We start from the raw sequence: 17241 nt of genomic DNA on the forward strand, positions 1-17241 counted from the left end.
ACACAAGGGATGAATGTGTGAGACCTGGGTACCCCATCACACCTGGGTTCAAATACTATTTGAAATCATAACTAATACTTTCTCTGGGCTTGATTGAGCTTGTCTGGCACATTGGAACCAACAGTATAGTCGCAAAAGTGCAAACCCTGCCCACCTGGCACTCCAGGCAGGGTAGGGCAAACATTCTGTATTTTAAAGATTTCAAATATTAATTGAACCCAGGTCTGCTCCCAACAGAGGTGGTTTCCTCCTCGTTTCCATTGTAAAGTGTAACTTGACACATAAATAACCCTCATCCACTGTGCACTGCACATGTATCAAATACATTCCACATGGCACTTCATGAAGGGGAGACCCAGGGGGAAAACCATGGCTTTGAAACTGATAGCCTTGACCCATCTCAGTTAAACATGAACTGTTTATATTCAGAGGTTCCAATGTCCATGCAGGTAGACTGTCAGCCTTGAACAGACGTGAGTTACTACATCTTCCACATTTAAATACAGTGAAACACGAGGCATAATATTTCCAAGTATATTGGTTGTTTGAAAAGGTGACTTCAAAGCTGCAGTAAGAACACTTAATGTGTGCTACCTACTTGGTTATGTGACCAAGTATAAAGTACAGGATTTGCCATTTGCGCTGCCTTTTAAAAATCTTTAAAGCGACCATATTTTAGTTTTATAGCTCCTTCAGAGCTCCTAGTTGTGGAGAGAAGCTTGAGGAGGAGGGGACAGACGGACAATGCGCTCCCCAGACCCGGCCCCCGCCGGTTCTCACCAGCTCCTTGGCCTCGGTCAAAGAATCCTCCACGTCTGAGAAGCTGAAGCTGGCCATGGTGATGAACTGGCTCACCACAGACACAAACTTATCACCCGAAACCTGAGGAAGACCTCTCTGAAACTCCAGCTCCTATACAGTAAGGAACAGCATTACAGGATGTTATATGACTGTCATCAGACAACCCACAACACAAGAGTACAGTACCATGCCCATTTCAGATTGATCACTGCTAGGGCCAGGAGTTTTGTATGACCATGTAATATGACCAGGCAAAACTCCAGGCCCTAATCTTTGGCGTTCTGTCATTGGAAACCTACTGAGACTCATGAACAGGAGGTAGAGGAGTGCAAGCCCAAGTATACTGCCTCTGATATCATGTGTGGCTCCATTAAGGGAAAACCAATAGAAATGGCCACTCACCGTCTCCACACTCTTCAGTCCAGAGCGCAAGTTGTTGATGTCTTTCTCCAGCTCTGTCATACTGTGGACAAAAGTAGAGGAAAGGGAAAGAGAGGGAGTGGAGAAAGACGAGAGGAGAGGAGGAAAGAAAAAGAGAGGGAGTGGAGAGAGACGAGAGGAGACGAGAGGACGAAAGGGAAAGAAAGGGAGTGGAGAGAGGAGTTTATTGACGTGAAACAATTACAAACCATCTGCTCCAACCAAGCCCCAACTTAGAGACAGGAAATGTGTGAGGATAAAACCTAACTCTCTTCCTTCTCAGTCAGGAAAGGCATGGATACAGGGTTCACTAGGTTTAACAGAAACTCTAACTTAGATTATCTATATTTGCGACCTGAATTATTATAATTATTTTACTGTTTTCTTACTGTTTTCTTTCTCCCTAAATCTCTGGATTATGCTGACTGCTACTACTATTGCTTTGTTGTGGTACGACAGGAAACACCTTGACATTTTGAAGGTTCTAGGGTTCACAGTTCACACTTTCCACATTTCAAGAGGATCACTGAAATAGGGGCTATTAGGACAACCTGTGCCTCTGACACATCCAGACAATATAAACATGACCTTTGACTCTCTCTGTAAACACAGCGTGTAAGGTAATACACACTGCAATACGGTCTTAACCTTTTACCCTCTCTACTTAAAGCCAGGCACCATTAATTTGGCTTAGAGAGGAAAATTAAACTATTACAATGTTGTTGCAAGGGTAATTACACACAGTTACTACACAGACATGAGAGCAACTTAGGTTTATGAAACAGCATCCGTGTGTGTGTGTGTGTGTGTGTGGTTGTTGGATCTGATTCAGTCAGCCTTAGCAGCAGCTCGTACTTGACTTTGGCTGCCTCTGGAACACTCTGAAGCTCCTCCTGGAACACGGCCACTTTGGGATACTTCTCCTCCAGGATGGTGATCAGGTAATGCAGCAGAGTGATGTTCCTACAAACACGCATACCACACATTAGAATTCATATCACACATTTAAATTCATATCACACATTATAATTCATACCACACATTAGAATTTATATCACACACAACACACATCATCACTCTCTTTTCAATACTCTTAGTGCGGTGTCATTTGGACAGGTCTATGCACAATACATTTTTTATGTCAATGGGATTTTTCCTGTATACATAAAGGATAAATGAAATATGCTCAAGCCAAAACATTTCTTACTTGTCAATGCTGGACTTGGTGTCAGCAATCTTGTTGAGTGAGGACACTTTGAAGCCATAGGCGTTCCCCCTCTGACCCTTGTTCATGTAGTTACCAAAGGCCAGGACCACCTCCAGAAGCTGCTTGAGATTGCGGCTCTGCAGCACTTCTTTAGATGCCCTGATCAGTGCTGGGGAGAGGAAGAGGAAGTTACCGTTATGAGGATAAGACATTGGTTAAATGGCACCCTATTGCCTATGTAATGCACAACTTTTTTAAAAGGTAGATAATTTGAGCATGGAACATTGTAAGGAAAATCCTACCTTCAACTTTAGGTTTGACTTCGACGATTCTTTCAGCAAATTTCTTTTTGAAGTAGAGAGACTGCAGCCTTGGCTGGTAGTGGTTGATTCTGTATTGTAGGAAGAGGTCCAAATATTATGTTTCAATCAGAGTTTACATAGACAACATTCCACTTCACTGAAACTGTTGTGTAATAGACGGGTTGCCTGACAACGTCAGGAGCACGCGTCGATGAGGCATTAGGCCGTGTGTTATGATTCTGAACGGTCAGATATATAGCAACAATGACAAGAAGCTGCCATGTGGGAAATCGTAAGGGGTTTGTTTCAGGTAGTTGTATATTGTTCTTGATAGCATGTCTTATTTTGAGGTGTTTCGATTTATGTCACGTCTATGCTAATATGGCTAAAATTCGCTAGCTAGATAACCAACAACTAACAATGTTTTTGATAGACAACAAGTGCTTACTGTGCAAATGTATTTACGTTTTCAATAAACATTTGGAGACTAAATATAGTTGGCATGTTTTCAATAATCCTTTGGAGCTGACAGTTGAAAGTTGCGCACCCATCTGTCTGTATGATATGATTTTTCCTAAATGAAGGCCATGAACTTTTAATAGAAAGACACTTGTTTTGTGGTTTTGTTCAGACATTTGATCAACACAGGCCTTTCATGACCTTGACCTCTTTCTGAGGTTTTCACAAATGATCTTACTGGATTAAATATCCAACATGAAAAACTCAGAGCACATTGAATAAAGAAGCTCCTTTTCCTGCCCAAACTCTGTTACCATGGCTTCAATGTTTTCAGGAAGGCAAAACACAAAACGAGAAACGACTCCAGATCCTGGAAGGAAGTCTCTATTCCCATAGTAAATGGCTTGATACATCATGGAGAAAATGGTGCTGGTACTACACTCACAATAGCACCTGGACATTGTTTCCCCTCCTTTAATCTAGTAATCTAACTTAAGTAATCTTTATTTGTAAGACAGTAGAGGAATGCCCATTAAAGGGACTGCAGTGAGCCCTAGCCCTGGGGAGTCTTTTTTTGTTCGTGCACGAGCCGAGAATGTTTCACATTAATTTACTAACAACAGAGTTACATGGAGAGTTCAGCTGCTTGCTGCCACCTTTGCACCAGCCTCCCCCTCAACCACAGCCTCAACCACAGCCTCCCCCTCCCCCACAGCCTCCCCCTCAACCACAGCCACAGGGACCCATTCAGCCACAGGCTCCCCCTCAGCCACAGGGACCCATTCAGCCACAGGCTCCCCCTCAGCCACAGGCTCCCCCTCAGCCACAGGGACCCATTCAGCCACAGGCTCCCCCTCAGCCACAGGGACCCATTCAGCCACAGGGACCCATTCAGCCACAGGCGCCAATTCAGCCACAGCCTCCCCCTCAGCTCAGATACCGTGACTCATGGTAAAAAATTATCAAAATAAATAATTAACAATTTTCTCACTCACATATTATACTTCTAAAACTAGTTGGGGGCTGAATTCTCGTAATTATAATCCATAGTGAATTAAACGGACAGCACTCCAAAAGGTAATAAATGTGTTTGGCCTACACAGGGCAAAATGCAGGGCAGTGCTGTCTATTTTATTCACTAAAGAACAATACCAATCGTTCTGCTCTCCCCAAGCCCTCACAGTCAGGACCAATGGCCTTCACTGGCAGATCGGGGACACAGCTTCATGTCTGGCAGTGATGTCCCTCAGCAGTTACTGTAGATATGCTAAAGTGATTTGTGTTAAAAGATGTTGACATCCAGCTAGCATGTGTCACTGAGTGTCATGCTGTTTACATATACTCCTGGTGGTATTACAATGATATGTGTCAATTCCTGTTAACTGCAATGTTGATTCAAGACTAGTTACACAGAAAGTGTTGTTACAGTAAACCAACAAAGGAGAAAAGCCCTGATGAAGGCTACATGTTAACAATGAAGAAGCAGTTTTAAAGTCAAAATCCATTGTCATCCGAGAGCAGCTGAATATTTTCCACAGTATACCAACAAACAACAAAATAACATGCTGTGGATAGTGTCTAGCACTTTGGGGTTTTAGCACTTTGGGGTTTTGAAAAGCGCATTACAAATAAAATGTAATATTATTTTTATTATTATTATTATTATTGTGGGGAATGTGGTGTTACACAATGTAGCAGTACCAAAAGTCATTATACCAAACCAAAGTATGTACCTGCTCATCTCGTAGAGGAAGCGGTCAGCCTTGGCCATGCGGTCCAGCTCATGCTTGTGCTCCTCCAGGAGATCCACGTCACTCTTCTCTGGGACAAACTTCAGCAGCTGGACAGGAACAGGACAATTAACAGGACAATTATCAAGAGTGACCTTGTACAGCCACATACTAATACCCTTCTCTACACTGTGATAGCTGATGTGTGGTGAGCTTTCTGGTGCAAAATGTCAGGTACGGTGAGTTTCCCCCATTGCTAACTAAAGAGCTTTGACCATCTGGAAAAGCGCTATAGAAATAAAATCAATTATTAATTATTATCATTGAAAAGACATGCAGAGTTATCACTGAGATGTGGTAACCCCATCTCCTGCTGGATATAAATTGCCTCTGTGCTCTGACTGTAAATTATGTTTAAATGACTCAGACCTAGAACTCGTGGATCTTTGATCATGTTCCATAGAACAGATGGATTAGGTTGGCAGCTGGACTTATTTTTCTTCAGAACTCAGAACAGACATGGCAGCCAGGCAGGCAGTATTCCCACTAACAGCATTCAGATGCTTTAAAACCTTGCTAAATAACCTCCGCCATCCAGGCTGGCCGGGCCGGGCCCCACCACTACAAATGCTCCATTCCGTCACTAACGCAGTCCCTATGAACACTGCAGACTTTCTTTAATTAGGGCCCTAGATTAAAGCAATAGCAATGAAAAGTCTTATAAAACTCGATTAGCCTTCAATTACTCTCACATCTATTTGAAATTACTATACTATTTCACCTAGTCATCGTCATAATTATGGGCCGATAAAGAACATGAAGGCTCAGCGGTTTTGAGAGAAGGTTAACAGGGGACGAGGAGTTTTACGATTACATGTCATCAGTTAGTCATCATCAAAGCAATGATTGGCTTATAGAATTCTCTGGAATATGGTGATACATTTGGCCTGTGTGTTGTACTTCGATCAGAGTAGAAACAGAAGAGGGCTCCCTAAAAAGTATATTATTACCCAGGCAATAAGATATCAACACTGATCTGCTCTTGGTAAAGCCTGTGATCAGAATCTAACAGATCTGTAAGGAGGAAGCAATATGGTGAAAGCTCCACCACACCACTCCTTATACCTATCTAGACCCTTCAGATCTGCAAAGGGTTAGGGGGATGGATAGGATGGGAATTGGGACCTGCAATACGGCATAAATCCATTTAGCTGCTACAGTAGAGAGAAGGTCTCCATGCTGTATGAGTGAGAGGGCGAGAGAGAGGAGAGCTACATGCTGTATGAGAGAGAGAGAGAGAGAGAGAGAGAGAGAGAGAGAGAGAGAGAAGGGCTACATGCTGTATGAGAGAGAGAGAGAGAGAGAGAGAGAGAGAGAAGGGCTACATGCTGTATGAGAGAGAGAGAGAGGGAGAGAGAGAGAGAGAGAGAAGGGCTACATGCTGTATCAGAGATATCTACTTGAATCACAATCTACTTGAATAGAGCAATAATCAACAATGAGGCATCGAAGCCAAACAAACTGTATACTATTAAGAAACGCTATAGATGGAAGGAGGGCAGTGTAGAAACCTACCAAAAAACAATTGGCTAACAACAAATCCAATCCCTCCAAGACAACTTCCTGGACAAAATGTTTTCCTGCAATAATAAAGATGTAAACTTAACAGTAGGAAGCCTGAACAATATATTTGACCTATCAGCTAACATATCAAATTTAAATTCCGGCAGAAACCCTAAGACAACTAACAACAATGAGAAATGGTTTGATGAAGAATGTAAAAACCTAAGAAAGATATTGAGAAACCTATCCAACCAAAAACACAGAGAACCAAAAAACCTTAGCATAAGAAAAAATAAGGAACAGCATGTCAAAAAACTGCTCATTGTGATTGAGGAATCCATAGAATCAAATCACTTCTGGGAAAATTGGAACACACTAAACAAACAACAACACGAGGAACTATCTATCCAAAATGGAGATGTATGGATAAGCCACTTCTCCAACCTTTTCGGCCATATAACAAAGAACCAAGAGCAAAAACATATACATGATAATTTACAAAACTTAGAATCAGCTATTAAAGACTACCAGAACCTACTGGATTCTCGAATTACATTGGATGAGCTACATGATAAAATACAAACCCTCCAACCCAAAAAGGCCTGTGGTGTTGATGGTATACTAAATTAAATGATATACACAGACAACAAATTCAAATTGGCTATTCTTAAACTCTTGAACATTATCCTCAGCTGTAGCATCTTCCCTAATATTTGGAACCAAGGCCTGATCACCCCAATCCACAAAAGTGGAGACAGATTTGACCCCAATAATTACAGTGGAATCTGCGTCAGCAGCAATCCCTGAAAAATCCTCTGCAGTGTCATCAACAGCAGACTCCAACATTTGCTCAGCGAAAACAATGTCCTGAGCAAATGTCAAATTGGCTACTTACCAAAATACCGTACGACAGAACACGTGTACACCCTGCACACCCTTATTGACAAACAAACAAAACAAAAAGTCTTCTCATGCTTTGTTGATTTCAAAAAAGCTTTTGACTCAATTTGGCATGAGGGTCTGCAATATACAAATTGATGGAAAGCGGTGTTGGGGGAAAAGCATTTGACATTATAAAATCAATGTTCACAATAAACACACAGATTTCTTTCCTCAGGGCCATGGGGTGAAACAGGGATGCAGCTTGAGCCCCACCCTCTTAAACATATATATCAATGAATTGGCGAGGGCACTAGAACAGTCTGCAGCACCCAGCCTCACCCTACTGGACTCAGAAATCAAATGTCTACTGTTTTTCAGATGATCTGGTGCTTCTGTCCCCAACCAAGAAGGGCATACACCAGCACCTAGATCTTCTGCACAGAATCTGTCAAACCTGGGCCCTGACAGTGAATCTCAGTAAGACAAAAATAATGGTGTTCCAAAAAAGGTCCAGTAGCATCAAATTCTAATTCTATCTAGACACCGTTGCCCTAGAGCACACAAAGAATTACACCTACCTCGGCCTAAATATCAACACCACAGGTAACTTTCACAACGCTGTGAATAATCTAAGAGACAAGGCAAGAAGGGCCTTCTATGCCAACAAAAGGAACATAAAACTCAACATCCCAATTAGGATCTGGCTAAAAATACTTCAATCAGTTATCGAACCTATTGCCCTCTATGGTTGTGAGGTCTGGGGTCCACTCACCAACCAAGAATTCACAAAATGGGACAAACATTCAATTGAGACTCTGCATGCAGAATTCTGCAAAAATATACTTTGTGTACAACGCAAAACCCCAAACAATGCATGCAGAGCAGAATTAGGACTATACCCGCTAGTTATCAAAATCCAGAAAAGAGCTGTTAAATTCTACAACCACCTAAATGGAAGTGATGCCCACACATTCCACCACAAAGCCCTCACCTACAGAGAGATTAACCTAGAGAAGAGTCTCCTCGGCCAGCTGGTTCTGGGGCTCTGTTCACAAACACAAACAGGCCCCACAGAGCCCCAGGACAGAAACACATTTAGACCCGACCAAATTATGAGAAAGCTATTTGTCACACTGGAAATGATCAACCAAAAAACAGAGCAAGTTGGATCGCTATCTGCCCCCAAACAGAGAGTACACAGTGGCAGAATACCTGACCAATGTGACTGAACTCAAATTAAGAAAATGGACTATGTACAGACTCAGTGAGCATAGCCTTGCTATTGAGAGAGGCTGACATAGGCAGACCTGGCTCTCGAGAGAAGACAGGCTATGTGCCCACTGCCCACAAAATTAGGTTGAAACTGAGCTACACTTCCTAACCTCCTGCCAAATGTATGACCACATTAGAGACACATTTCCCACAGATCACACTGACCCACAATCACAGCAGCAAGATTTGTGGCCCGTTGCCATGAGGAAAGGACAAGGGGGGAGAGAGAGAGAGAGAGAGAGACAGAGAGAGAGAGAGAGCAAGACAGAGAGAGAGAGAGAGCGAGATAGACAGAGGGGGGGGGGGGGGGGGAAAGGGGGATATCTAGTCAGTTGTACAACTGAATGCATTCAACTGAAATGTGTCTTCCGCATTTAACCCAACCCCTCTGGGAAGGCTACATGCTATATCAGAGCGAGAGAGAGAGAGAGAGCGAGAGAGCGAGAGAGCGAGAGAGCGAGAGAGAGAGAGAGAGAGAGAGAGAGAGAAGGGCTACATGCTGTATCAGAGAGAGAGAGAGAGAGAAGGGCTACATGCTGTATGAGAGCAAGAGAAAGAGAGAGAGAGAGAGAGAGAGAAGGGCTACATGCTGTATCAGAGTGAGAGAGCGAAAGAGCGAAAGAGAAAAATAATTCAAATAAACAAAATCATGAACCAATCAAAGGACTCATATTTACAACATTGGAAAAATGAAACAAAATCCCAAAGCCGACTAAATTGTTATCTGGCTCTGAACAGAGAATATTAATTGGCTGATTATCTCTACTCTGTAAGAGATACAGTGGCTTGCGAAAGTATTCACCCCCCTTGGCATTTTTCCTATTTTGTTGCCTTACAACCTGGAATTAAAATGGATTTTTGGGGGGGTTTGTATAATTTGATTTACACAACATGCCTACCACTTTGAAGATGCAAAATATTTTTTATCGTGAAACAAACAAGAAAAATAAAATATAAAAACTATTCACCCCCCCAAAGTCAATATTTTGTAGAGCCACCTTTTGCAGCAATTACAGCTGCAAGTCTCTTGGGGTATGTCTCTATAAGCTTGGCACATCTATCCACTGGTATTTTTGCCCATTCTTCAAGGCAAAACTGCTCCAGCTCCTTCAAGTTGGATGGGTTCCGCTGGTGTACAGCAATCTTTAAGTCATACCACAGATTCTCAATTGGATTGAGGTCTGGGCTTTGACTAGGCCATTCCAAGACATTTAAATGTTTCCCCTTAAACCACATCCATCATTCCTTCAATTCTGACCAGTTTCCCAGTACCTGCCGATGTAAAACATCCCCACAGCATGATGCTGCCACCACCGTGCTTCAATGTGGGGATGGTGTTCTCGGGGTGATGAGAGGTGTTGGGTTTGTGCCAGACATAGCGTTTTCCTTGATGGCCAAAAAGCTCAATTTTAGTCTCATCTGACCAGAGTACCTTCTTCCATATGTTTGGAGAGTCTCCCACATGCCTTTTGACGAACACCAAACGTGTTTGCTTATTTTTTTCTTTAAGCAATGGCTTTTTTCTGGCCACTCATCCGGAAGGCCCAGCTTTGTGGAGTGTACGGCTTAAAGTGGTCCTATGGACAGATACTCCAATCTCCGCTGTGGAGCTTTGCAGCTCCAGGGTTATCTTTGGTCTCTTTGTTGCCTCTCTGATTAATGCCCTCCTTGCCTGGTCCGTGAGTTTTGGTGGGCGGCCCTCTCTTGGCAGGTTTGTTGTGGTGCCATATTCTTTCCATTTTTTAAATAATTTAATGGTGCTCCGTGGGATGTTCAAAGTTTCTGATATTTTTTTATAACCCAACCCTGATCTGTACTTCTCCATAACTTTGTCCCTGACCTGTTTTGAGAGCTCCTTGGTCTTCATAGTGCAGCTTGCTTGGTGGTGCCCCTTGCTTAGTGGTGTTGCAGACTCTGGGGCCTTTCAGAACAGGTGTATATATACTGAGATCATGTGACACTTAGATTGCACACAGGTGGACTTTATTTAACTAATTATGTGACTCCTGAAGGTAATTGGTTGCACTAGATCTTAGTTAGGGACTTCATAGCAAAGCGGGTGAATACATATGCACGCACCACTTTTCAGTTATTTATTTTTTAGAATTTTCTGAAACAAGTTATTTTCTTCATTTCACTTCACCAATTTGGACTATGTCCATTATATGAAATCCAAATAAAAATCCAATTAAATGACAGGTTGTAATGCAACAAAATAGGAAAAAACGCCAAGGGGGATGAATACTTTTGCAAGGCACTGTACTTTAACTATTTGCACATAATATGACATTTTAAATGTCTTTATTCTTTTGGAACTTGAGTGTGAGTGTAATGTTTCCTGTACATTTCTATTGTTCATTTCACTTATGTTTATTATCTACTTCACTTGCTTTGGCAATGTTAACATATGTTTCCCATGCCAATAAAGCCCTTAAATTGAATTCAATTGAACTGAGAGAGAGAGAGAGAGAGAGAGAGAGAAAGAGAGAGAGAGAGAGAGAGAGAGAGAGAGAGAGAGAGAGAGAGAGTGTGTACATTTCCCATGCCAATAAAGCCCTTAAATTGAATTGAGAGAGAGAGGAGGGCCACATGCTTTATGAGAGAGAGAGAGAGAGAGAGGGGAGGGCTCCATGCTTTATGAGAGAGAGAGAGAGAGAGAGAGAGAGAGAGAGAGAGAGAGAGAGAGAGAGAGAGAGAGAGAGAGAGAGGAGGGCTACATGCTTTATGAGAGAGAGAGAGAGAGAGAGAGAGAGAGAGAGAGAGATAGAAAGAAAGAAAGAGAGAGATAGACTAACCACTTCTGGGAAAATTGGAAAACACTAAACAAACAACAACACGAAGAGCTATCTATCCAAAACGGAGATGTATGGGTAAACCACTTCTCCAACCTTTTTGGCCCTATAACAGAGAACAAACAGCTAAAAAATATACATGATCAAATGCAAATCTTAGAATAAACTATTAAAGACTACCAGAACCCACTGGATTCTCCAATTACATTGAATGAACTACAGGACAAAATACAAACCCTCCAACCCAAAAAGGCCTGTGGTGTTGATGGTATCCTCAATGAAATTATAAAATATACAGACCACGAATTTCAATTAGCTATACTTAAACTCTTTAACATCATCCTTAGCTCTGGCATCTTCCCCAATATTTGGAACCAAGGACTGATCACCCCAATCCACAAAAGTGGAGACAAATTTGACCCCAATAACTACCGTGGGATATGCGTCAGCAACCTTGGGAAAATCCTCTGCATTATCATTAACAGCAGACTAGTTCATTTCCTCAGTGAAAACAATGTACTGAGCAAATGTCAAATTGGCCTTTTACCAAATTACCGTACGACAGACCACGTATTCACCCTGCACACCCTAATTGACAAACAAACAAACCAAAACAAAGGCAAAGGCAAAGTCTTCTCATGCTTTGTTGATTTCAAAAAAGCTTTCGACTCAATTTGGCATGAGGGTCTGCTATACAAATTGATGGAAAGTGGGGTTGGAGGAAAAACATACGACATTATAAAATCCATGTACACAAACAACAAGTGTGCGGTTAAAATTGGCAAAAAACACACATTTCTTTCCACAGGGCCGTGGGGTGAGACAGGGATGCAGTTTAAGCCCCACTCTCTTCAACATATACAGTGGGGAGAACAAGTTTTTGATACACTGCCGATTTTGCAGGTTTTCCTACTTACAAAGCATGTAGAGGTCTGTAATTTTTATCATAGGTACACTTCAACTGTGAGAGACGGAATCTAAAACAAAAATCCAGAAAATCATATTGTATGATTTTTAAGTAATTCATTTGCATTTTATTGCATGACATAAGTATTTGATCACCTACCAACCAGTAAGAATTCCGGCTCTCACAGACCTGTTAGTTTTTCTTTAAGAGGCCTTCCTGTTCTCCACTCATTACCTGTATTAATTGCACCTGTTTGAACTCGTTACCTGTATAAAAGACACCTGTCCACACACTCAATCAAACAGACTCCAACCTCTACACAATGGCCAAGACCAGAGAGCTGTGTAAGGACATCAGGGATACAATTGTAGACCTGCACAAGGTTGGGATGGGCTACAGGACAATAGGCAAGCAGCTTGGTGAGAAGGCAACAACTGTTGGCGCAATTATTAGAAAATGGAAGAAGTTCAAGATGACGGTCAATCACCCTCGGTCTGGGGCTCCATGCAAGATCTCACCTAGTGGGGCATCAATGACCATGAGGAAGGTGAGGGATCAGCCCAGAACTACACGGCAGGACCTGGTCAATGACCTGAAGAGAGCTGGGACCACAGTCTCAAAGAAACCCATTAGTAACACACTACGCCGTCATGGATTAAAATCCTGCAGCACACGCAAGGTCCCCCTGCTCAAGCCAGCGCATGTCCAGGCCCATCTGACGTTTGCCAATGACCATCTGGATGATCCAGAGGAGGAATGGGAGAAGGTCATGTGGTCTGATGAGACAAAAATATAGCTTTTTGGTCTAAACTCCACTTGCCATGTTTGGAGGAAGAAGAAGGATGAGTACAACCCCAAGAACACCATCCCAACCGTGAAGCATGGAGGTGGAAACATCATTCTTTGGGGATGCTTTTCTGCAAAGGGGACAGGACGACTGCACCATATTGAGGTGAGGATGGATGGGGCCATGTATCGCGAGATCTTGGCCAACAACCTCCTTCCCTCAGTAAGAGCATTGAAGATGGGTCGTGGCTGGGTCTTCCAGCATGACAACGACCCGAAACACACAGCCAGGGCAACTAAGGAGTGGCTCCGTAAGAAGCATGTCAAGGTCCTGGAGTGGCCTAGCCAGTCTCCAGACCTGAACCCAATAGAAAATCTTTGGAGGGAGCTGAAAGTCCGTATTGCCCAGCGACAGCCCCGAAACCTGAAGGATCTGGAGAAGGTCTGTATGGAGGAGTGGGCCAAAATCCCTGCTGCAGTGTGTGCAAACCTGGTCAAGACCTACAGGAAACATATGATCTCTGTAATTGCAAACAAAGGTTTCTGTACCAAATATTAAGTTCTGCTTTTCTGATGTATCAAATACTTATGTCATGCAATAAAATGCAAATTAATTACTTAAAAATCATACAATGTGATTTTATGGATTTTTGTTTTAGATTCCATCTCTCACAGTTGAAGTGTACCTATGATAAAAATTACAGACCTCTACATGCTTTGTAAGTAGGAAAACCTGCAAAATCGGCAGTGTATCAAATACTTGTTCTCCCCACTGAATATCAATGAATTGGCGAGGGCACTAGAACAGGCAGCACCTAGATGTTCTGCACAGATTCTGTCAGACCTGGGCCCTGACAGTAAATCTCAGTAAGACAAAAATAATGGTGTTCCAAAAAAGGTCCAGTTGCCAGGACCACAAATACAAATTCCATCTAGACACCGTTGCCCTAGAGCACACAAAAAACTATACATACCTCGGCCTAAACATCAGCGCCACAGGTAACTTCCACAAAGCTGTGAACGATCTGAGAGACAAGGCAAGAAGGGCCATCTATGCCATCAAAAGGAACATAAAATTTGACATACCAATTAGGATCTGGCTAAAAAAACTTGAATCAGTTATAGAACCCATTGCCCTTTATGGTTGTGAGGTCTGGGGTCCGCTCACCAACCAAGAATTCACAAAATGGTACAAACACCAAATTGAGACTCTGCATGCAGAATTCTGCAAAAACATCCTCTGTGTACAACGTAAAACACCAAATAATGCATGCAGAGCAGAATTAGGCCAATACCCGCTAATTATCAAAATCCAGAAAAGAGCCGTTCAATTCTATAACCACTTAAAAGGAAGCGATTCCCAAACCTTCCATAACAAAGCCATCACCTACAGAGAGATGAACTTGGAGAAGAGTCCCCTAAGTAAGCTGGTCCTGGGGCTCTGTTCACAAACAAACAGACCCCACACAGCCCCAGGACAACAACAACAACAACAACAACAACACAATTAGACCCAACCAAATCATGAGAAAACTAAAAGAGAATTACTTGACACATTGGAAAGAACAAACAAAAAAACAGAGCAAATTAGAATGCTATTTGGCCCTAAACAGAGAGTACACAGTGGCAGAATACCTGACCACTGTGACTGACCCAAACTTAAGGAAAACTTTGACTATGTACAGACTCAGTGAGCATAGCCTTGCTATTGAGAAAGGCCGTCGTAGGCAGACCTGGCTCTCAAGAGAAGACAGGCTATGTGCACACTGCCCACAAAATGAGGTGGAAACTGAGCTGCACTTCCTAACCTCCTGCCAAATGTATGACCATATTAGAGACACATATTTCCCTCAGATTACAGCGATCCACAAAGAATACGAAAACAAACCCAATTCTGATAAACTCCCTTATCTACTGGGTGAAAAACCACAGTGTGCCATCACAGCTGCAAGATTTGTGACCTGTTGCCACAAGAAAAGGGCAACCAGTGAAGAACAAACACCATTGTAAATACAACCTGTCACGCCCTGACTCTGAGGACTTGTATTTGTTGAGTCAGGGTGTGTATTTCCGTGTTGTGTGTTGCTATGTTGGGTTTTCTATGTTTAGTTTCTAGATCGTTTAGATCTATGTTGGCCAGGGTGGTTCCCAATCAGAGGCAGCTGTAGCTCGTTGTCTCTGATTGGGGACCATACTTAGGTAGCCGGTTGGCACTAGTGGGTTGTGGGATCTTGTTCCGTGTAAGGTATGTTGGTTGTATGCTACCTTGGACTTCACGTTTCGTTTGTTGTTTTGTCGTGTGTTTAGCCGTAAATAAATATGAATGCATATCACGCTGCGCCTTGGTCCTTCTCGTTCGACAACGATCGTGACACAACCCATATTTATGTTTATTTATTTTCCCATTTGTACTTTAACTCTTTGCACATTGTTACAACACTGTATATATACATAATATGACATTTGAAATGTCTTTATTCTTTTGAAACTTCTGAGTGTGATGTTTACTGTTAATATTTTTTGTTTATTTCACTTTTGTTTACTATCTACTTCACTTGCTTTGGCAATGTTAACATACGTTTCCCATGCCAATAAAGCCCTTAAATTGAATTGAATTGAGAGAGAGACAGAGGAGGGCTACATGCTGTATAAGAGAGAGCGAGAGAGAGAGAGAGCTACATGCTGTATCAGAGAGAGCGCAGAGAGAGAGAGAGAGAGCTACATGCTGTATCAGAGAGAGTGAGAGAGAGAGAGAGCTACATGCTGTATCAGAGAGAGAGAGAGAGCTACATGCTGTATCAGATACAGAGAGAGAGCGAGAGAGAGAGCTACATGCTATATCAGAGAGAGAGAATGAGAGAGAGAGCTAAATGCTGTATCAGAGAGAGAGAGAGTGAGAGCTACATGCTGTATCAGAGAGAGTGAGAGAGAGATAGAGAGCTTCATGCTGTATCAGAGAGAGAGAGGAGGGCTACATGCTGTATCAGAGAGAGAGAGGAGAGAGAGAGAGAGAGAGAAGAGAGAGCTACATGTTGTATCAGAGAGAGCGCGAGAGAGAGAGAGAGCTACATGCTGTATCAGAGAGAGAGCGAGAGAGAGAGAGAGAGAGAGAGAGCTACATGCTGTATCAGAGAGAGAGCGAGAGAGAGAGAGCAACATGCTGTATCAGAGAGAGAGAGGAGGGCTACATGCTATATCAGAGAGAGAGAGAGAGAGAGCTACATGCTGTATCAGAGAGAGAGAGAGAGAGAGAGAGCTACATGCTGTATCAGAGAGAGAGAGCTACATGCTGTATCAGAGAGAGAGAGAGAGAGAGAGAGCAACATGCTGTATCAGAGAGAGAGAGGAGGGCTACATGCTGTATCAGAGAGAGAGAGAGAGAGAGAGAGAGCTACATGCTGTATCAGAGAGAGAGAGATACATGCTGTATCAGAGAGAGAGAGATAGAGAGAGAGAGAGAGCAACATGCTGTATGAGAGAGAGAGAGCTACATGCTGTATCAGAGAGAAAGAGAGAGAGAGAGAGAGCAACAGCTGTATCAGAGAGAGAGAGCTACATGCTGTATCAGAGAGAGAGCGAGAGAGAGTGAGAGCTACATGCTGTATCAGAGAGAGAGAGAGAGAGAGAGCTATATGCTGTACAGAGAGAGAGAGAGAGAGAGAGAGAGAGAGAGAGCAACATGCTGTATCAGAGAGAGGAGGGCTACATGCTGTATCAGAGAGAGAGAGAGAGAATCTATATAATGTATCGAGAGAGAGAGAGAGAGAGAGAGCTACATGCTGTATCAGAGAGAGAGCTACATGCTGTATCAGAGAGAGAGAGAGAGAGAGAGAGAGAGAGAGCAACATGCTGTATCAGAGAGAGAGGAGGGCTACATGCTGTATCAGAGAAAGAGAGAGAGAGTGAAGGGCTATATGCTGTATGAGAGAGAGAGAGAGAGAGAGAGAGAGAGAGAGAGAGAGAGAGAGAGAGAGAGAGAGAGAGAGAGAGAGAGAGAGAGAGGAGAAGAGAGGAGAGCTACATGCTGTATCAGAGAGAGAGAGAGGAGGGCTACATGCTATATCAGAGAGAAAGCGAGAGAGAGAGAAGAGAGAGGAGGAGTACATGCTATATGAGAGAG

The 17241-nt window shown here is 42.8% G+C and overlaps 1 protein-coding gene across 6 annotated transcripts in view; it reads right to left on the bottom strand.

Annotated features, from left to right (window-relative positions):
* The window catches only part of LOC311102962 (disheveled-associated activator of morphogenesis 1-like), a 70793-nt gene that overhangs the window by 2071 nt on the left and 51481 nt on the right, over positions 1–17241 (bottom strand). For all 6 annotated transcript variants that reach the window (XM_084144461.1, XM_084144462.1, XM_084144460.1 and 3 more), the window contains 6 exons: positions 4923–5029; positions 2731–2819; positions 2429–2597; positions 2077–2184; positions 1204–1264; positions 781–912 (listed from right to left, as the gene is read on the bottom strand). In XM_084144461.1, the coding sequence (XP_084000587.1) occupies positions 781–912; positions 1204–1264; positions 2077–2184; positions 2429–2597; positions 2731–2819; positions 4923–5029 (666 nt within the window). The remainder of the gene's footprint in view (positions 1–780; positions 913–1203; positions 1265–2076; positions 2185–2428; positions 2598–2730; positions 2820–4922; positions 5030–17241) is intronic.

Source organism: Coregonus lavaretus (genome assembly GCF_964263955.1).
Source record: "Coregonus lavaretus genome assembly, chromosome: 27".
NCBI lineage: Eukaryota > Metazoa > Chordata > Actinopteri > Salmoniformes > Salmonidae > Coregonus > Coregonus lavaretus.